At 38.4% G+C, this 22,868-nt stretch overlaps 2 protein-coding genes across 2 annotated transcripts; both read left to right on the top strand.

The window, feature by feature from the left end:
• The first annotated feature begins 3,290 nt into the window (after window positions 1-3,290).
• Window positions 3,291-4,781, top strand: LOC140230959 (uncharacterized). The gene has a single exon (XM_072311103.1). The coding sequence runs from the start codon at window positions 3,294-3,296 to the stop codon at window positions 4,632-4,634; it is 1,341 nt and encodes a 446-aa protein (XP_072167204.1). The 5' UTR covers window positions 3,291-3,293; the 3' UTR covers window positions 4,635-4,781.
• A 5,149-nt stretch (window positions 4,782-9,930) lies between these two features.
• On the top strand, window positions 9,931-21,429 carry LOC140230589 (cyclin-dependent kinase 7-like). Its single transcript, XM_072310732.1, has 10 exons — window positions 9,931-10,031; window positions 10,942-11,004; window positions 12,197-12,298; window positions 13,149-13,217; window positions 15,227-15,337; window positions 16,886-17,004; window positions 17,470-17,656; window positions 19,402-19,551; window positions 20,653-20,803; window positions 21,401-21,429. Exons 1-10 carry the CDS (start codon window positions 9,960-9,962, stop codon window positions 21,427-21,429), a joined length of 1,053 nt encoding a protein of 350 aa, XP_072166833.1. The 5' UTR covers window positions 9,931-9,959.
• Window positions 21,430-22,868: the final 1,439 nt, after the last annotated feature.

The following is a 22,868-nucleotide window of genomic DNA, read 5'->3' as shown; positions in this document are numbered from 1 at the left end:
TGAGAAATTTCAACCATAAAACTAATGAGCTTTGACTTGCAGATCATTTGTGGCAAATATGAAAAATATTGGTCTATGATAAGACATACTGGGGATAAAGAAATTATACAGAAAAATCATGTTTTTAGCATATTTCCTATGTATTTCTTTATATTATGGTAAATAGCGCCCTCTATGTGTCACCATGAAAAAAATCAAGTATGTGGTCATGTAGACTATGAGTTGCTCTACCCATGTGCCAAATGTGACGATGAAACATCAAAAAATAACATCAAAATAGCTTGGGCTTTATAGGGTTACATGAGAAAAAGAGAAAAAGTACCAACGCACCCTTTCGGCAAAACCGGGGGGGATTTGGACAAAGGGTGGGGTTCCAGTCAACGCGACGCGATCCAACGCTCCCAACGCACCCTTTCGGCAAAACCGGGGGGGCTTTGGACGAAGGGTGGTGTTCCCATTAACGCGACGCGCCACCACCCAACCCACCCTTTCGGCACAAGCCGACTTTTAATAAGTTTTAGAATTTTAGCATTGTTGGCTCTAATCTAACATTGGACTCTATCTCATATCTGGTCAGCAGTAAATTAGACCAAATCTAGTTTATATTTCTGGTGCCACTTCAGGTTTCATCAGGTAACAAAAGAAAAAAAAAGAAAAAGAAAAAAGGTCCTCAAAGCTCAGTTCTTCTTTCTGAATCTAGTTACTACTGACTACTGTATAGATTTACTGCAAATTCTGGGTTTCTTCAGCTGAAAATCAAAGAAAAGAAAAAAAATTTCATACCGGTAATTAAAAAAAAAAAAAAAATAGAAATACCCCCCCCCCAAAAAAAAAGAAGAAGAAGAAGAAGAAGAAGAAAGGCCATACCCTACCTGCACAGATGCTGTCTGTTTTTTTTATTTTTTTGTTTCTTGTTTTTCTTGTGTTTGTTTGTTTGTTTGTTGTTGTTGTTTTTTGTGGGGGGGGGGGGGGTGCCATTTCTGGGGTGATTTTATTTTATTTTATTTTTATTATTACTATTATTATAATTTATTATTTTTTTTGGGGGGGGGGGGAAGGGGTGTCATAAGACCCTATTTGTTCCAGAGGTATTTGCCTAAAAAAAGTATTCCGCCAGCTGTGCAGAAAGTATTAAAATTCCTTCTTCATTGGCCAATATTAAAATGGCCGTTAATTATTCACAAGCTAGCTGCTGTTGTTGACCCTGTGGTATGCATTTTTTTTTGTGTTCAATATGCCATCAATAATGAAGTGTATTCCACACCTTGCAAGTCGGCCAGGGGTTGCAGGACTTGTAGTGTGGGGGTGCTGCAGCTATAGGCCTACTGACGTACTGTAGTGTAGGAATAGGAATGTTTCCTTGACCACGATACCCTCTCTGTATAGTCTGTAAAGTCTGCAGTATTATCATATTAATTTAATAGTGTGTCGCTTGTAAACTTCGTTGAAATTGATGTACACAGGTGCTTTTAGTTCTCTACTGCAAAGCAAACATTTTGCATAAACATGTCTGAAAGGCCTTTTTGAGGAGACAAAGCCCCCGAAATTTTTACAAATCTTTACAACAAACCAGAAGTGATTTAAAGCTAAGTTAGCACTATGAGTAAGTTGATTACTAGTGCAGTTTCTGATATGGTACAAATTTACTTCCAGCATTGAGCTTTGTGTGTGTGTGTGTGTGTGGGGGGGGGGGGGGGGAGGGTGACCAAATTTGGGCCTGATGTTCACAATTTCTTCTTCGTGGAAACACATGGTAAAATTTGTCACTCAAACTTGGCAGGCAAATCACTAGGGTGACAATGTAGGCCTTTACATTGTACAAGGACCCCAGAACCCCCTATTTGAGAATCTGAAAACAAAAACAAAAAACAAACAAACAACAACGAAAACAAAAATTGAGTTTAAAACCAGAATTTACATAGCGTTAAAACATTAGTTAATTTTATTTTCAAGGTTATTTGTGGTAGATCCAAATTGTTTTCTTGATTTTTATGCCTCCGCCACGAAGTGGTGCCGGAGGCATTATGTTTTCGGGTTGTCCGTCCGTCCTTCCGTCCGTCCGTAATGAATTTTGTGGACAGGGTAACTATCAAAACCTTTTGAGGTATCCTAATGAAACTTGGCATGTATGTGTATTAGGGGGTGAAGTTGTGCCTATCAACTTTTGGGTGCACATGCGCAAGGTCAAAGGTCAAAAGGTCAAGGTCAAATACATAAAATTTATCTAGTTCCATCATATCTATGCAATGCCTGAAGATATTTTCTTGAAACTTAGTGTATGCATGTATTACCCAATTAAGATTCTCTGGTGAAAGTTTGGGTCATGAGGTCAAAGGTCAAAGGTCAAAAAGTCAAGTAGAAATATTAAAACTTCACCGTTTTTCTCTGTACCTTGGAAATTGTTCAAGGTTTCTTCATGGAACATAGTATATATACATGTACTGAATGGCAGTGATTATCTAGCGAATTTAGGGTTCATAGGGTCAAAGGTCAGGGGTCAAAGGTCAAGGGCAACACTTCAAAATTTTACTATTTCCCTCATGTTTATGCAATGCCAGCAGGATTATTTTTTTGTAACACTTGGTGTATGCATATATAACCTAATAGAGATTATCTGGAAAGTTTTTTTTTTCCTTTTGTTTTTGCCTCAAAGGTCAAAAGGTCAAAGATCAAGTGAAAGTGCTGAACTAAGTTTTTCCTCCATATCTTGGAAGTGGCTCAGGTTATCTTGAAACGTACTACATATTTATGCATGTTCTGCCTGACAGTGATTATCTTATGAATCTTAGGGTCAAAAGCCAGATGAAAATGGTAACAATTTACTATTCAATACAGAAATTGCACTTTTTCTCCATACCATGAAAATTACTCAATGCATAAACGTATGAATGGGTCAAAGTCAAGTTAAAGTCCTTAAATCCCAAATACATGCTCTCCTATTCATCCAATTAAACCTAGGTCAAGGAAGGTGAACATTCAACACATTTGTGACAAACTTGTCATTTTAATATTTTGCCAATTTTGTGAAAATGTTATCACACATTGTCCACATGTACTATCTAGACCTATTAGGAGAATCATGCATTATGGCGGAGGCATACCAGTCGCCAAAGCGACATTTCTAGTTCATTTCTTTTTTCAGACTTTATCACATCCAGGTATATAACATACTTTTTCAACAGTAGCATTTATATTTTCAAAATGTTTTTCTATGCTGATAAGATTTATGAGAAAAGAATTGTTTTTATTTGCTCTTCCAGCCAAGCCCTGTACCAATCCAGCAGGTGATAATCATGGAGGAGGAACAGTGGACGAACCTGAAGAAGCACCTGGCTGTGTACACGGTGGAAGTCTACTGCTGCAAGCTGTGCAATGACTACTCCTCCACTCACAAGAGCCTAATGGCCACCCACCTGCACACAGTGCATCCAGACGACTTAACAGAGTCGCCGCCAGAGTCCAAGGTGGAAGCCACATTGCCCACGGCAACGGAGGGAGACGCCCAGGTTGTGAATGCAGCAGACGATATGGTGGACAGTGACCTCAAAGAAGACGGAAGCTCGGATTTCGCGCTGGCCCGACAGGTTGCGGAGAACGAGCAAATCGAGAAGACCATCCTGCAGATTTTGCAGACGAACAGCGACATCAGTGTGCAGGCAGCAGGCCAAGATGGCAAGGCTCAGCAAAGAGAGGACAAGGAGAACAAGCGCTCAAAGAAGAGTAAGAAGAAGAAGAAAGGAAAGAAGCAAGAGCAAGGAGTACCCAAAAGGAAGAACAGGAAAACATGCAAGCTGTGCGATTTCTCCACCAAAGAATCTGATGAGTTCAAGGCCCACTTGGAGAAACACTATGCGGACCCAAGCAGTCGCACCTGTCAGTTGTGTGTTAGAGTGTTCAAAACATACAAGGAACTCATGAAGCACACGAGACGCGGTTGCCCGCCCGGTCGGCAGGTGTACAAGTGTGACGAGTGCGGGAAAACATGCAATGACAAACGAGCTATCATGGAGCACATGGTGGTTCACTCGGAGGACAGGCCCTATGCTTGCCGCGTCTGCGGGAAAACGTACAAGACGAAGAAGATCCTTCGACGGCACGAGGGCATCCACGCCATGGAGCGAGACACGTACCAATGCCCGGAGTGTGCCTTCAAGACGCACTGGAAGACAAACATCAAGCGGCACATCCTGGAGGTCCACAAGAAGGACACGCGCCCCCTTTTCTCCTGCACACACTGTCCCTTCACCACGCCCAACAAGCGGTACATCGAAAAGCATAAATTCGGCCACTGGAAGGACTGCCCCTACATGTGTGAGACATGTGGGAAAATGTTCAAGGCGGAGCAGGAAATGGAGGCCCACAAGCAAACCCATGCCCAGCCGGACATTGCCTGGCAACTCATCCAGCTCCAGAACAGCGAACCACAGCTGGTGGAAGAAACCATTGTCCAGTACCAGCCTCACATTCAGATGCACACGCAGGAGATTCAGATCCATGACCATGACTCCAATCTCCAGCCTGTGCAGGTTACCATAAATGAACAGGATGAGGCAACCGGCACCATTGTCTTGTCCCAGATTCCCGTGGTTCAGTACTTGGACATAGTATCCAGGGACGTTGTTGAGCAGGAGTGACATCTGTTGTCTTGCTGCAGAAAATTTTTAAAAGGAAATGTGCCTCATGAGTTTTGAGATTTTAGAGACTCTCATATTGTATGCATTTTTCATGCTTTTCTTTCCAGTATTGACAGTGATTGTGTGTGTGTGTGTGTGTCTGCAAGTGTCTGCAAGTGATTTGGTTCTCCCTCAAATGACATGATTATACTTCACAAATACTTAACCAAGGATGTGTTCAAATCACTGACACGACATTTGCTCTTGAGACATTTGCACTGGTCTTATTTATTTATTTTTTTTTTTCCTGCAAGGACTTGAGGCCAGGGTTAGGGTTGTTATAGGGTTATAAGTTTCGCTTGATGTGAGGATTGGGATTAGGATAAGGGTTAGGGTTAGATATTTGTGGGTAGAATTTATGTTTGGCTTAGCATGCAGATACATATGTTTACATGAATTTTATGGGAGCATTTGTTGCAAGAGCAAATGTCATGGAACTGTCCAGTTCATGTCTGTTTTGTGTGGTGCCAACATACAATGTATATGCATGTTGACATTGATTTTGAAGGGGACTGCTGGGATATTGAATGCTTTTTTTTAATCTCCATAAATGCTTTAAAAGTATATGCCAATGAGAAATCTGTAGCATGGTTGTATGACTTTCTGTGAAGAGAAAACCAAGAATTGATTGATGGCATTTAATTCTGCATGCAACTTTTGTTTCTTTAAAGGGGCATCTTAATGATCTGTGTACGTCCAATGCAATATTGCTCTGAAATCATTGTGTTCAGTGTGTCAATGGTAGTAAAGTGCAGGCTGCATACATTCAAGTACACATGAAGTGTAGACTGGCTATATTATAACATATCAGCATGTGCGGTGGTTGCAACTGGCTGCATGCAAAATTTTTACCAGAAAAAATTTAAGATTTTGCTTTACCTCCCTATAACAGGTTTGATTAGCCAATTTTTTCTTTGTTTGGAAATCACAAAATTTTTCTCGTTATAGCAGTTATTTCGTAATAGCAGATCTCGCTATAAGAGTAGCATTTTACATAGACCTGTGTGGAAGGAAATTTGGGACCAGGAAAGTTTCCTCGTAATAACCGATATCTCGTTATAGCAGTGTTCGTTATATCAAGTTTCCCTGTATACCAGGCAGACTTCGACGACACATTTACATGTATGGCATGTAGTTGTATCCAAGTCTTTATTGCCAGCAGGGAGGTGGAAGATCCACCTCCCTGTTGCCAGGTAACCTATTGCATTAGTCACTATTGCATTAGTCACCCCAGTGAAAATATTGTTAGATTTAGCAATGACAGTCCTTTAGACTTCCTGAAAAAGAAGACTCAAATGTCCTATGGTATGAAAGAGCATGAGCAGAAAATATGAAAATAATCAGGTTATAATGCCATTAACAGTCAAGTGGCCATTTCTCGGCTTCCTTTGTCATTTTTATGATTTCTGAGAGCATCATTTCATCACAGTGGAATATGTTTTTTTACCTTTTTGTATTTTTTTTAATGCTTTGGTTTATTTTGGCTTTCTGCTTTCACCCAGACTTCCTTTGAGTAAATTGTAATTCAGTAGTGAGAGTATTTCATGAGGCTTTCTTTGTCCTTGACTCCAAAAATCATTCAGTGCATTAGTCAAATCATAACAATTAAATTAACTTGGTGACAAATCTGACAAGAGCTTCATTATCTTTAAACTCAGACCATCACTCCAAGCACTTCATGATGCTTTGTCTTTGAATCAGAGGTCAAAGGGAAAAACGAAACTCATGCACATGTTTACACATGTAGCAAGGATACGATTTTGTATCAGTGTAAGATACAATCCAAGGGATGAAAAGTACAAGTGTAGTTTGTTCTTTGAAAGTCGCGAATGTGCCCGAACTAAATAGATATTTTACCTGCTTACATGTGCAGTAAAGATTGTTTTGTTTACATTTTCCATCTGAAAAGATGGTTAGATAGCCCATATTCAGCTACATTAGCTGGTCTTTCATGGGGTCCAATTGTATGTACTTGGGTTAGACTGCTTCGCCTGGTTAAATGCACCCTGCTCTGTAATTGTGATGATGGAATGAAGCGGGATCTTGCATGTTCATGGCTTGTGACTCTCTCACACAGGGGACCTCAATTTTATGTCCTAGTGTATATAATCCAAAGGAACAGAGTTTTGCCTGCACTAGGAGGTGAGAATATGATAATACACAACATTGCTCAGGAAGGCTCACTAGGATTTGAACCCATGCCCCAACCCAAACTATTCGATTGGAAGGCAGATACACTACTGATTGAACAATGTTGATGCCCTATATTATATGTGACTGTGCACCTCAAAACGAACATAAAGTCGCACACCCTGATTTTGCGTGAGGACTGAAAATAAGTGAAATGGGTCAACCTAGCCAAATTTGACTTTTTCATATTTTCTGAAAGAGCGGGTCTTCTTTTACATTATGCTAAAATTTGGTATCATAAAACGGGCAGGAAAGTGTGTCTTTTTAGCAGTTTATCTCGAACATTTTTGGTAGAATAGTGTGATTAGGTGTATCTTTAGAGTCCCTTTTTCATTTCTGAAAAACCTTGTCCACACTCTTCAATTTCAACTCTAATAACTTTTGAAAGGATAGTGCTACTGCTTTGAAAGTTGGCATTAATTATGAACAGAATGTGTTAATGAGGCATGCTTAATTTCAGTTTAATCTGATAATCCCTTCATTGATGTTACTCTGGTGGTTTACTTCCTGTTTTTTGTCCCATTCATCGCACAGCCAGCACGGTTTGGTAAAGATTAAGCGCTTGAATAGACACTGTACTTCAGAGCCTCTTTTCTCAGTTCACACTTTTCCTGAGTTTGTGCTTTCTTTCCAATATTTCGATAGGTTAGGAGAGTCCATTTGATTTGAGTTATACATCATTTTAAAGCTTAAAGTCTGCTCTTTTAGAATATGGTCTTAACTAAAAATTCATGTCTGGCGAATTTTTGTTTGTTTTGAGGTGCAGGGTCACATATGTCAATACTGGATGAGATATGATCCGAGGGACAAAGGGTAGTTTTCTCTCAGAAAGTTATGAATATGCTGAAAATACATAATGTACATGATATTTTTTTCCCACCATTTAGTCGTGGAAAAGGGTTCAATAATTCAAATATGAGCTAATGCTTATCACAGTGTACACAATTTCTCATTCTAACAGTGGTGTGATTTTGGCTCTGATACTCTGTATGTCAACATGGTAAATGTAAATTCTTGTTATTGTTTGATATGAATGACTATGTGAACTTTGATATTTTTGTACTTCTCTACAAAGGTACTACTGTTAATACCTGTGATGCTTTCACCATGCTTTTTCTTTTTTGTTGTTGTGACAAGGGTGTACATTTCATGTTTAGGGAGAAAGAAGAATTTATGTGAATAATAATGATATTTTTAAACAGTGACACCTGAAAATGTGCATTCATTTTCTTACAAAATAGGAACCTGGAATGAGACTTTCGTGGATTTAGTGGTGGTGATGAAAATGTGTGGAATACAAGTCTAATGTGTTTCCAGGGAAGAGAGAAGCATAGCAATTAGCATTCCGGTAATTGTCTTATTAAAGTGGAGAATATGTATTGTTTTGTCGTCATTGCGAATGAATACCAGTACAGGCAACTTCCACTTTAAAGGAGACCTCCGGATGATTTTCAGATTTTTACATTTAAACAACTATAAATTAGTTATACTGAGGACAGAGTTTCAGAATTTGTGATAATTGGGATGAAGAATAAGAATATTTTCAAAATCCAGAACAAATTGCAATGAACAAGGATGATGACATGGCAGAGTCACCATAAGAATGCATGAGTTGGGGCTCAAGGAACCAGAACAAAAGAAGAAGGCATGCATAGATTATGCACAGGTGAACTCGCAAGCAAGCGGTATGGTAATGGAATTACACTGCTACATTTCTGAAATATGTGAACCTCCTATGTCATCATCCTTGTTCAGTGTGATTTGTTTAAGATTTTTCAAAGTATTGTTTCTCTGCTCAAGAACCACAATAAATTCCACAAATCTATACATGGAGTTGTCGATTTATGTACTACATGATGTGAAATTATGAAAATCATCTGGAATGTCCCTTTAACGTTTTTCGTGGAACCGACACTTTTCTTTCATTATATAAATATTCTGTTATGATTGTAACAAATGAAGTATCTAAAGATATAGAGAATTACTTTTTGGACCTGAATTTTCACTTGGTTGTGTCAGGAATTTAGATCATTTGTTATACCAGGAGTGCACTGTGGGTACCTACACTGAATGCACATTATCCAAATGACACATTGTGTGTGTGTGTGTGTGTGTTTGCTTTGATTTGTACATACTCGTGTACGTACCAGACCTACCAAGTGTCATGCATCAGGGGTCTTTCTCATGCTCAACATGCAAGCCTGACACTCTTAGATTACTCTAATGCCTCACAAAATGCATAAATGAAGGAAAAAAAAAAAAAAAACAGATTCACAACTACCAAAGTAGGCACATTTTGAGAAAAAAAAAAATACATAGAAAAAAAAATAGAATTCTACTCGGTATGTACCACTGTTAATTCTGTCTACAACTTGAAATCCTGAAGCTGCCTACTATAGGCCTACAGGGGGGGGGGGGGGGGGGGTTGGGGGTTCAGGGAATATTTTTCCTGGTATCACACAGCAATTTGCTATGCATTTTATTATGACTGCTATTTAAAATGCCATTTGCATAGCATTTTCATTACAAAAACGTGTACGCTGTTTTGTTAAAAGTGTAGGTCCTTGACTAAAATTGATATTCAATTATGAGAAGGAAAATTATCCTCTAGGATTTCATCGATCCCCCACCCTTTGGATGTGTAATCTCACACCTAGCTGATCTAGCTGCATCTTTTAGGTTTAGCGCTGGTCAGTGCAGAGTGTTTATAGAGTTAGGGAATAATGCCTTACATACTTCAAAAAGTTGCGGGGGGGAGGGAGGGGTGGTCAATCAGTTTATGATCAATTCATTACATTTTATGTTCTAGCTGACTGATACAAAACCTGAAATGAAATGAGCAAAACTACAAAGTGAAGAACCGTTACTCTTTGAGGTAATGTCACTTTCGTGTGTTTATTTCGAGAATCATTGCCTAGTCAGCCATCAGTCTGCCCCTTCTTATTAGTTTTATACTTATTTTTCATATACACGTACTTTTCTTTTTGATGTTCGTGTCATGTTTTGTATCGCGCGCTTCTCCCTTCTAAACATGTGATCGGAAGAGGGCAGCAGACGACATCCCTTATCAAATCTTGCTTGCGCAGCGTGACGAAGATGGCACTAAATCTTCTTGCCAGAGATCGTTCAAAGCTTTACGAAAAGATCGATTTCCTAGGAGAAGGGCAGGTAATCATTTAAATAATATGGCGCTCCTATCTGTACAATGATATATGAATCTATGATAGTTTACATGAGAGGAAACTCATTTTTTGTTAAATGTTCTATTCGTTCAGTCCCACATGTTGATATCAGTGTAGGCCTAAGAGTCTGTGCATCACCCGCGGTACTGTATGTAGAATTCTAGCCAGTAACTGCGACCAGCAGTCCCATACGCATAATGCGTATGGGGCTGATCGCAGTAAGTATGCAGTACACTTCACTTCACAGTTGCATATATGCTAGGAGCCAACAAAACAGCGCAGCAGGACCTAGTGGCGAGGTGTCGGTGTAACAATTCCAAGGCCATAGTCTACGCCAAAATGTCAGATCTCTATTACTAATTCTATCCCTTATGTGTACCGGTACTGCCTGTGGTCAATAATGGTGGTGTATGGTGTATTAAAAAATAAAGTAGATTCTATGTAAAATTTTATTAGAATTTAGAAATTCTATGAGAACTAAAAAACGATGCAGTCTTGCAGACAAGGACAATTTAAGGAACAACAAAGGACAATGATTTTTTTTTAATTCAATTCAATTGTCATTCTTTTTTAAATAGTAAAGTAATAGTAAATACTATAGAGACAAAAAAAAAAAAAAAGAATTGACACAGCACCAAAATCAGATGCACACTTGGCCTAATTTCTTTTTATATGTGCATATATTTTCTACTGTAAGTTAACACTAACATAGTAACACTCACACTCTAGTTTTATTCGAACAGATCTAAAGCAAACCACTAAACAAACTCGGTAATAATGTAAACTGAAACTGGTCAGTAAACGGGGTGAAGGGCAAGAAGGTAAATAATATACTGTGTCAGATGAGTGAGTTGTTTGAAGTTGGAACTCTTTATTTCTTTATCGTCACACTTTAGTTTGCTACAGTGTACAAAGCACGGGATCTCAAGCATGATGGCAAGATAGTAGCAGTTAAAAAGGTTTGTTTTCTAATGTGGTTTTCTTCTTACCATTGTTGCAAAGTGATCTGTGAAAATGTAACTATAGCATAAAAACCCTTTCAAGTTGTGTCTGGTCATGATTTGTGAAATGTGGTCGTGAGACAGGCTTAGGTGGTAGCACGGTTTGCAATCAGAGTGGCTCTGGTTGGAGTCCCACTTTCACTAGCTGAGTCATGGATGTTGTATACAAATTGTGCTCTGTGCCCTCTAGTGAGAGGCAAAAAATAAAATAAAATAAAGAAAAAGAAAAAAAGCAGCTCTGTCCCTTGGTTGGATAGGACATTAAATGGAGGTCTTATGTGTGATGGAGTCACAGCTCGTGTCCCACATGTAAAAGGTCCCACTTTCCTCTCTATAAGAGCAGGGTGCCCCATATACCCACATCAAAAAAAAAAAAAAAAAAAAAAAAAAAAAAAAAGGGGGGGGGGGAGGGCAAACATTGATACCCATGTGACTATCAGTACTTGACAAATATGAAAAAAAAAACCAACAACACACACACAAAATGATTTATAAAGTAGAAGATATACAGGAAAAAAATACTTTCTATAATTCTGTGAGATGTGACAAAATTGTGTGAAACGAATTGTTCACATCATACTAGTGTCAGTACTCTTGGCATAGTTGTGACTTGAGCTATTGACATCCATTGTATGTTGTAAGTTTCACATTAAACAGTCATATTATAGTCTCAGCTGATTATGCAGCTGGTAGCACAGTGCTAACTGTCTGTTACTGTATGTATTGATGTGTGTTGTCATTCATGTAGTTGAAGTGAAATATGTGCAATACTAAATTTAGAAAATAAATAAACACCCTTGCATGTAGACTTGCAGTGTTTTACTGATTATACTCTTGGTCCTTCTGATGATCTCTTAGTGGAAGTGCAATACTGAAAGAAAAAATGTTTGTAAATGTTTTCCCCTCTTGTGTCCAAATTTGTTTGTGTTCACATTGTGACCAAGCCCTGTTGCCTTATCAACCAGTACTCTTTTCCACACCACAACACTGTAAGACCATTTGATTCTCCCATTGCAAGGAAAGTCTAATAGTTACCTATTAGAAAGTCTAGATATGTTTTCATTCATCTATATTATGTTATCCTACTTGAGTTTAAACCTTAGTTTAATGTTGTGATCATGCCCTGTCCCTGAATCAACCCTTTTTCCAGATCAAGCTTGGCCACAGGGCCGAGGCCCAGGATGGAATAAACCGCACAGCTCTCAGGGAAATCAAGCTCCTCCAGGAGTTAAGACATAACAATATCATTGGGGTAAGTAGATAAAGACATTGCAAGTTGATATCAACACATGAGCAAATCAAGATATGATACATTCATGTCATTCTTGATTAAAAAACAAAAACAAACAAAAGACAGAAACAAATGAAAAACAGAACAAAAAATAAAACAGGTAACCCCAACCTTAATCTTGGGTACACCAGGCCTGGCTGCCTGGGTTTAGAAAATGTGACCTAAATTGACTATAGTCTTGTATTGTGGTACAACCTAAGTAATGCTGCTCACCCCACAGGAATATATCTTTTGAAGTTGGAAATTGATTCAGGATCAGTGTCGATAACAGAGTATCTGGTTCTCTCATCATTAAATCCAACATTTGATTATGACTTATAACTTAGGTAAGTTTTTCAAACTTACAAATTTCATTTATTGTACAGTGTAATGTCAATTTCAGCCCACAATTCCTGTAAAAGAATTGTTTCTCTTGGAATTGGGAAAATAACTGGGAAAAGAAAAGAGAAAAATGAATGTGTAGTTATGTGTACATTGCAGGCTATCTTTTGGTCCTGTTGCATTCATGGAAGATTTTCATATTACAATCAGAGGTGAAGTCAAGGGGAGACTGATTAGTGTGGGTCAAATAATGATTTCAAATCATTGGAAAGGCAGATATTATGGCCTTTACTGAGTTTCACATTTCTGAAGACCCAACCGAGATATCTTCACAAAGTTTTCAGTGTAATCACTGTAGGTAAATTTAATCTTGACATCATTGTATTATACTTGTCTTGCATTGTAACTCACTGATAAATGGAAATATACATGTAGCTGGTACTACATACGAGTTACTTATTAATGTTATCTCACTGTTTTTGTTATCAAGCTGTTGGACTGCTTTGGTCATCGTTCCAACATCAGCCTAGTTTTTGACTTCATGGAAACGGATCTTGAGGTAAGTGAACTCATGTACTTTAGTGCCCCTGAGGGGCAGTTTACTGTTTTCCTCTTCCACAAGGAAGGCAAACCAGAGTCTTATCACCTTGTCCTAATCACTCGCTCTGACTTTTCAAGTCTTTGATGAGAGAGCTGTTTTCAAACCCAAAGTGCCATAGAGTGAATAAAAACTGTGAGCTTCATTTTCTGCTGTTGTCTTGGACTTGCATACAATATCTGTAGTGTCATCTTCTCATCACACATAATGTGTCAATCTCCTTGATAAATCTTTCTTCTATTATCACACTCGCCATAGTGACTCCTTTTTATCCTTGATTAACACACACATACACACACATTATCCTCTCTCTCCTCAATTAACCCGTTGAAGACTAGACCCGAGTTTTCTCAGGCTGTTGTGAATGGGAAATGCGTGTTATAAGAAAATCAGTTCATCTTCAATGGATTAATGACTCAGTAGCATAGGGATTCATGGGTGAATACTTATGATATTTATACATAGTATTGCCCACTGAGGTACATTAGAAAAGCACAAATAGCACTGGTCAACGATATGCCCACCAAAGTGTATATTCATCAGTAACGGTCAACTTCAGTCAAGATTCTTTGGCTTTGTATGTATTGTAAACACAGAGATTGGGACAAAACTGTACACAATTTATTACGGGGATTCTCGAATACATCCAAGACAGGTTAGGTTTCCCACTCCATGGTATCCCCATGCTGCTTAGTCTTCAAGAAGTATCTTCCACTCACTGTCAATATTTCACAGATTTAACTTTTGATTGTTTGCGTAGTATGTAATATGTAAATTAAAAGCAGAAATTCCCATATCCGTCAGATTTAAAGGGACTGTACAGTACTGGTTGAGGGGAGGATTCAGGTTTATAACATTCCTAAGGGAGATAATGAGAAACCTCTTAAGAAATATGAAAGAGCATATATTAAAGGGGAAGGCTAGTAACTGATCAGTGGGAATCAGTGGAAATGCTGGGAGATGATTGTTCCAATCCTTGTGGGATTCATTCAAGAGTTCATTGTATATCTATTGTTGTGTGAAAATGATTTGCTTCAGAATAGTCTCATATTCAAGTAATGTGCAGTTTAATGCTTCCAGGTTAGCGTCCCTGGTCAGTGACGGAGCATTAATATGCACATTACTTGAATATGAGACCGTTCTGAAGCAAATCATTGTCACGCAACAATAGATATACAATGAACTCTTGAATGAATCCCACAAGGATTGGAATAATCATCTGCCAGCATTTCCACTGATTCCCACTGATCAGTTACTAGCCTTCCCCTTTAAGTACGATTCAATGTTTATTTGATGAAAATTGGTTTGCAAATGGCCAAGATATCAAAAAAGCGATAATGATAAAAGATGACAGGCCACGCCTTTTATTAGGATCTCTTTGTTTCACCTTGTTTTTGGATATCTCGGTCATTTCAAAACTGATTTTCATCTTACGAAAATAAACTTTTGATTCCCCTTAGAATTGTACGCTCTTTGACGTCTCAAAGAGTGGTTTCTGAATATCTCGCAAAACATTAAAAGCTAAATCCTCACCTCAACCAGAACTGCACAGTCCCTTTAGCTTTTTATTGTTTGTGCTCTATGTAATATGTAAAATAAAAGCAAAAAGTCCTGTACATGTCATTCTATAATTGGAATATGCTCTTTAGGAGAAGCAGGTATTTTGCAATCATAGTCCAACCTATCCCATCCCACTCTACCATGTTTTATTGTGGTTTGCCTAATGGTAATCATTTCTGTTTGCTAAATGACTTCTAAGCAAGTTGTGCAAAGTGTCAGTAGTTTCAAACAAACAAATAAAAGCATATAAGAATTGCCCTATTTACTATACACTGTCGCACGTCATAAAGTGTATGTGCAAATATGTAATGCATGATAGTTATATAATCTCATGTTGTTGTTGTTGTTTTTTAGTGTTTGCCTCTTCTCAGCTGCAAAAGGATGACTTCTTATCATAATCTTCTTCTCAGGTGATCATCAAAGATACCAATCTAGTTTTGACTCCAGCGCACATCAAAGCCTATACTGTCATGGCACTGAGGGGGCTGGAGTATCTCCATTCAAACTGGATCCTGCACAGGGTCAGTACCATAGGAAAAAGATTGTGGGGGTGTTGAAATGGGGGGGGGGGGGGGGGGGGGGGTCCACTCACAAAAATGTCTGTAAATGGCAATTGGGATAAAAGCTTCTTATGCACAGGTTTCCTGAAATACAATATTGAATTCAGTTTTAAGCACGTCAGATTTAATTATATGTAATCCACAACACTACATGTATGTAGTAGTGAATGTCAAATATCTGTTTTGTGAAATATAACCCCTAAATGGCATTTGAAAGAAAAAACAACAACAAAACTCACCTTGCTTTCAGGAGCACGTATTTGGGATGCAGGTGTGTAGCAAGTCAGGTGGAATCCTTACTGTGATTTGTTTGCCAGTTTCATGTATTGATGAATAATGTCATTGTCTGTTACAGAATTTGGTATACTATTTAACCCGTTCCTTCCGCAATTCTCTGAGTGCCTTTAATGCCCCCAAACGAGATTCTTTTCGCCCGTCGACAGAGAGGCACACAGGTTGGTAATACAGCTGTTTGAAGGCAGTCAAGCGGTTCATTGTGTCCCCCTTTCTACGGTCAACTACAAACATGTGCCCGTGAACAATGGAAATATCGATCGGGTGCGAGGTATGAATAGAGCGTGCGCTGATGAGCTCTCAGAATCTTTTGTTCTACGCAAAACCAGGTACCTGAATGAGGTGACTGGGGTCAGCGAACCTGCATTTCTAACTGATCTCAGCCTTGATCATTATGTACATGTTCGTACGAGTTTACAGCAGAACAAGCAAAACACTAAATCAGGAAAAGGTACATAATACTGTAAAACCCCCTTCTTTAAACAGCAGGAGAACAAATCCTGATAGAATAAACTCTGATCTTTTTATCAAACCCACTTTTCTGAGCATTTTAACACAAAGAAACATGGATTTAGGTCACTGAAGCAGGCACCCTTGTCTTCATTTTGGGAACCTGGTAAACCAGGTTCCCGTATATCAGTTGCTCCCACGGGAACCTGGTAAACCAGGTTCCCGTAAGGAACGGGTTAACCTGTTCCATACTGAATTCTGAATTTTGCCCACATGCTTTCTCTTTCTCTTTATGTAGTGTAAAAGCATTTATATGGTCTTTCATGTAGCTCCAGTTCATAGTTCTCAGCAGGTTTGAATATGAAGATCCACCTAATTTTCCCCTTTGTTTCTTTTACTTCATGTGGGGTGTAAACATTAAAATGCTATACTTGTATTGACTGTATTTCATCGCTGGGCCACAAGACCTCGTATCTACAAAATGTCAAATGTTCAGGAGAGCCAAAAAAACATGGCAGCCAAAACACTAATAACGAATGGGATAGCCTTTTCTTTGACATGCCATGGTGGCTTAATTGTTGGTGTTAGAAGTAGGATTTGGACAGGACATCACTTAATTGATTATCTGACCATTAATCCAAAAAAGTAATTTCCAACAAAATTTGAGATACAAGGTTTTGTCAGCCCAACGACAGTTTGCTTTTATGAGATTATTTAAGAGATTGTATCACACGTTCTGGCATTAATGCATGTTTTTTTCTCCAGGATATGAAGCCAAATAATTTGCTTGTTGATGACAAAGGAGTCCTGAAGATCGGCGATTTCGGTCTCGCCAAGTTCTACGGCAGCCCAAATAGAATTTACACACATCAAGTGGTGACAAGGTCAGTCATGAATGGAAAAATAGCCTTATTTATGATAACTGTGTGAACACAAAAATGTGTCAAATAAACAGACATGATTATGATGAAAAAAAAAAAGGCTCAAAGCAAAGGTATAGAAGAATGTGTTTGTGTTAAATTCAACTTATTTCAATTAAATTCAGTTTGTGTTATTACTCATCAAAAAGTGTTGTGTATGTTGTAGTTACAGAGATTCTTTATGTTTGATTTTAAGCAAATGAAAACTGTTCAGGTGTTCAAAAGCCCCTACTCAAACAAAGTGAGATATAACAGATGATCTAAAGCCAGACTAAGATCAATTTGTTAGAAATTGGTAAGCTGGTATTGGCAGTTATTGGTAAGAATTGATTCGGCTGAAATTTATTGTAGTTTTTTGTGTGTATTGATGTATATTATATCATTTTGCAGTTGCTGTTGTTTATTACGTGAAAAATGTTTGCATTGCAGATGGTACAGGTGTCCAGAGCTCCTGTTTGGGGCCCGGATCTATGGTACCGGGGTGGACATGTGGGCCATGGGGTGCATCCTGGCAGAGCTGCTCCTACGGGTGCCCTTCCTACCAGGGGAGTCAGACCTGGACCAGCTCAGTAGAATCTTCCAAACTCTGGGCACACCCTCCGAGGAAGAATGGCCGGTGAGAAGTGTATTTAAAACAGCTGAAATGAGGCTAGTAACTAGGAGTTTTGTTGCTGTTGTTGTTAAGGGGGGTTTCATCACTTGGTTTTAAGTTCAGTATGGAGAGTATGAATGAATAGTCTTGTCCAAACATGCAGCACCATGAGAGATAATTCCTTTTTTCCCGTGTAGTATGGATTCTTGATTTCCATTTCTGTGTGAGATTCAAGACTTATTTTATGCTTTTGTTCAAAGTGGAAAGTTTTGTTTTAAACAGGCGCGGCGATACGGTGCAATTAACACGCCAAAAGCATATGACCACGAAGCCTCATTTGCATACAGTAAACAGCTTGTGTATAACATGCAAAACCGCTGGGGAAGTGTTGCAGGACAATTGCAATATCTCACCTCAGAAGCCATCAAATGATTAAATTTATACAGCAAATTGAAGAAGAAACTATTCTCTAACTTGTAATGATAGTTATTTGGGGTTTTATTGAGGATAAATGTGTGAAAATAATGTCGAGACTTAGCTTTCAAAACAAAAAATTTGGTCTCAAAACAAGTGTTATTTTCTCACATTTTCCTTCATTGCACAAAAATGAAACTTCGGTATATGACTTATGGTAGTATATCCATACTGAGTTCCAAATATATTTTCTGTATCATTTGGCGCACGGTTATGCGTGGAAAAAATCAAGATCACTGTACTGTCACTTGTGACCCACGTAAAATCCATATCGTAAGCAGTACGCAGTCCGATGTATCGGTTTTTGTGCTTCATGAAACAGTTGCAGCACATTGCAGGGTTCCTCTCTTGCCCACTCACCACCCTGTGGACCGAAAACCGAACCCTGTCACATTGCGTTGAACTTGACACCGCTGATTGGCTAAGCGTGCACTGACCAGTAGAGAATGCATGCGCAGGATGATCTAATTGTTCATGTCCAGTATTTTCTCTTAATTTCGGTCGTCTTTTTGCTCTTATTTTCACCTAACTACTAATTGCACAAACACGAAATTTCGCAGGTAGTGGGTCTGGTGTATACAGACTAGTGATATGTTAATCCAATGCATCATGCAGGCGCAGACTTATGTCTGGAAAAAATTGTAACCCTTTCCCACGGTCTACTCAAACAGAAAAATATGCATGTCTCGAAAGAAACATCAGCATTTTTGCCCAAAAATCACATGAAGGATGATATATCCATATTAGATATATGTTTGAAATTTCAAGGGATTTGGTGGTAAAATAAGGGAGGTACGAGGAGGTGAACTTTCGAGATTTTTTGTCCTTCTCTCCACACAGCGCTTCGATGACTGTTAAGAATTCAAAAGCTTTGGCCTCTTATCAGTGAGTTAATTGCACCATATCGCTGGGCCTGTAAAGAATATAAAAAAGTGGTTCAAAATCTATGTCTTATCAAAGTTTCCTCTGTATAGGAGACCATGACAAAGGCTTCAGATAGTTTAACATGAGGGAACAAATTGTAGAGTTTGTTTAAAGAATCTAAAAAATCTTATATGTTACTCAGTTTGTTGTTAATTTTGCCCATTCTGCTAAACTTGAGAGATGGTTGGATGCGGAGTGTAATGGATGGAACTGTGGACTAAGTGCCACAGAGGAAAAAAAAAAAAAGTGGATGAAATATGAAAAAAGGGAATAAACAAATGATAGTAATGCAGCATGCCCATGATTTGGTAATCTTCTTTCATTCCATTATCAGCATTCCTGCATGGATTTTTTATTTTTTTTTTTTTCAGAACATGTCTGAGCTTGCAGACTACATCGTGTTCAAGAAGTTTCCTGGCACCCCACTCCAGGACATCTTCACCGCAGCCACCGATGACCTCCTGGACCTCCTACGGGCACTGCTCCTCATGAATCCCTGCAAGCGGTGCAAAGCCACCGAGGTTAGAAAGCCTCATTTCTGATGGGTTCCATGACAACCGCTCTTGTGACAATTGCTCCCATGAAATACCTGCATGCTAAGCCAAAACATAAATTCTACCTACAAGCATAACCCTAACCCTAATCCTAATCCTCACTTCAAACTAAACCTAAAACCCTCTCACAACCCAAACCCTAACCCTAAGTCCTTGGAGAAAATGAGACCAGAGCAGTTGTCGCAGGAGCAAATGTCTTGTTACCTTTCTGATTTCGTTTATAATATTATGTTTTTGTTCACTTTCCTTTTGTACTGGATATTAAAGTGAAATGAAACTTGATATATGGATTGAATAAATGCAAAAAATAATAATAATAAAAAAATAATTAGTAGAACACATCAGTGAAGTTTGAGGAAAATTAAACAATTCAATCAAAAGTTTGAATCTTAAAAGTTTTTGAATACAATAATCCAAAAATATAAAGAGGTGGGAAAGTTCACATTCCTTCTGCTAGTTACTGACATTTGTTGAGGATAATACTATTCCCTCTACCTTCTGAAAGTGGTAAGCCAGTGCTCTTTCATTATGGTAGAAAAATGAAATATGAAAGTGAGTTCTCTTTTAATCATTGTCCATGCATGACATCACAAAATATTCTAGTCTTCCAAAGAATAATTTTCCTGGTATGGCATCACAATTCACCATGCATTTTTACACTATTTGCTACACAAACTATCTTTTATGTAGCAGTTTTATTCCATAGAAGTGTACACGATTTTTGTTGTTTGTCAGCTGAAATTGCTTTAATGATCAAATTTGAGTTGGAAAATTATTCCCAGGTCATCTCATCAAGTGATGGCTGTACAAAAATTTTAAAAATTCCTAACTTTTGAATGGATTAATCAATTTTCCTCAAACTTCACTGTTGTGTTTTATCAACATTGCTGCATTCGCTCAATCCACGTATATATTTGGGTTTCATTTTCCTTTAAAGAGAAGCTCCACCTAACTTCAAGCTCTCATCTGCATAAAGTGTACAAGTTTCTTGAAAATGACCCCAAGTCTGTCAGAGACTGCCATCCAGATCTTTCTCCTACTGTCTCTATGTCTTTTTTTTTTTCACAGGCCCTCAAGATGCCCTACTTCTTCAACAAACCGGCCCCCACCGCTGGAAGCCTCCTGCCCCGGCCTGGAATGACAACATCAGTGCCGGCCAACAGTAAGCCGCAGCCCAAGCTGGGCAGCCGAAGGAAGATGGAGGACGATCACGCTTCAGGTACAAAATATCGTCTTTCTCGCTGACCGTGAATTTTGGCACATACATGGTTTGCTTGCTCACCGAGTAAAACCTTAATGTGTTTGAATTCACAGAAAGTCACCATGGAAGTCTGCCTTTTTAGGTATTGTATATAGAAGATGCTACTTAACAGCATAATAACTTTTACTCATTTACTCAACTTTCCTTTTTTTTCACTTACAAGGTTTTTTTTTTTTTGTATTGTAGGAAGCTTCAAGGGATCGTATAGTATTGGTTGAGGTGAGGACTTGGCTGGCTTAAAAATTTTTGTGAGATACTTTGAAACCACTTCATGAAATGTTAAAAAGCATACACTTCTAAGAGGAATTTAAACTTTTTTTGATGAAGATTGGTCTTAAAATGGCTTACCAGATATCCAAAGACAAAGTAAAACAAAGCAATCCTGATAAAAAGTGGGTCTCACCTTTTATTAGGATCACTTTGTTTTGGAAATCCTGCTGATTTTTTTTTTTTTTTTTTTTTTTGAAGAGCCTACAGTTGTATATTACTAATTCTCCAAACTATTTCATAAATGCTGAATACGCCTATTTTCGTTTAAATTTGACTACCAATCAGGACCCATTGCCAAGAGGCTAGTCTTCTGATGCAGACTGCGATGTGTGGAACATCAAAAGGTATGTGGAGCTTTCAATTATTTGAGACCCATTTCCGTGATACTCAGATAAAGTCACAGACACATTGTATAGATTAGAGACCTGGTAGCGTGGGAATACCATTGAGTAGAATTGCTGGCCCAAGTCGAATATATTGGAGGATCTCTGTAACAAATTGTGTGCAGATTCCTTACTAATCGCTATGTAAGTACACACACAGCCGAAGAATCTTGGCTTGAGTTGACCTTTGATAGTGAGCGTATGCTTCGATGACCAGTTCTATTTGTGGTTTTCCAATGTACCCCAATGGGCAGTGAGTGAATGGATCCCCATGCTATCGGGTCTATAAAGGTGAGAAACTGCTTTAAAAATGAAGATATTTGATATTTGTTGCAACTGAAAATTTATGTGATGACTACCTTCCGTCCGCATTTCAAACTCTGAATATTTTTAAAGCAGAAACGTTTTCCGTTCTTTTACTGAGGCATGTTAGTGTGGTGTTACAAATCAACCCATTGTATTTGATTGCCTTATCTCCTGAATGCTCAACTGTGTTTGAACTTCTGAGCTGATTTTGTCAGAATTGTAGTCCTACATATGTGGTGGCCTGCTTTTGCACCATTTCTGTTGCGGGTTTTCAGAAACAGAGTGAAGCCAATTGTATACAGGCAGGAAAATTCAATTCAATAGACCAGTGGTCATTGCTGTATATAAAAATATATACAGAGATACATGCATATATACAGACAGACAGACACACAGACAAACAGAAATAGAAAGAGAGAGACAGACAGAGGGAAGGAAGGAAGGATGAATAAAGAGAGAGAGAGAAAAAAAAAATTATATTTGTGTGTGTGTTTGTGTGTGTATGTGTATGCATGAATTATCCTCGGGTCTGATCAACGCATCATCGACAAACCCTCACAGAGCATTTGTCTTGTATGTTTCTCTGTTTCAGTGTGTGTGTGTGTGTGTGTGTGTGTGTAAATAGTCTACAGACATGGGACAATGGCAATGTCAAAAGTCACATTCAGCATAGAAATGGATATTGGGAACACTTTCAGAGATCCAAAGAATTGCAGTGTGAGAGTAGTATCTCTTGCATTATACTTTTACTGGACAATGGCATCTGTACCAATTGTACGTATATTGTTTGTGTGGATATTCTTCTTATATCTTCTCTGATACTCTGTTGTAACATGATACATATGTACTCTGTTCTACAGCGCCACGAGTGTCTTTTTAGGTAGAATGAGCATTTTATAAGATTCTCTCTATTATCATTATTATTATTATTACCCCACTTTGATAGGGGTATTGAACCATTTTTGCTATGTTTACATTGATACATCTGTCTGAGGAACTTTAAGAAAATGATGATAAGTCTGCTGATCTTCAATTTTGGTGCCATCGTGGGCATTTTGTTTAAT

This window comes from Diadema setosum, chromosome 7 (genome assembly GCF_964275005.1).
Source record: "Diadema setosum chromosome 7, eeDiaSeto1, whole genome shotgun sequence".
Taxonomy (NCBI): Eukaryota; Metazoa; Echinodermata; class Echinoidea; order Diadematoida; family Diadematidae; genus Diadema; species Diadema setosum.
The sequence above is the reverse complement of the archived record's forward strand: the minus strand, read 5'-3'. Positions and strand labels throughout refer to the sequence as shown.

Bases quoted from the DNA above. Each gene is read 5' to 3' on its own strand.
- LOC140230959 (XM_072311103.1), top strand. From the start codon at position 3,294: ATGGAGGAGGAACAGTGGACGAACCTGAAGAAGCACCTGGCTGTGTAC.
- LOC140230589 (XM_072310732.1), top strand. From the start codon at position 9,960: ATGGCACTAAATCTTCTTGCCAGAGATCGTTCAAAGCTTTACGAAAAG. The intron at 17,005-17,469 runs GTCAGTCATGAA...TTTGCATTGCAG, and splicing joins ACACATCAAGTGGTGACAAG to ATGGTACAGGTGTCCAGAGC. The intron at 17,657-19,401 runs GTGAGAAGTGTA...TTTTTTTTTCAG, and splicing joins CCTCCGAGGAAGAATGGCCG to AACATGTCTGAGCTTGCAGA.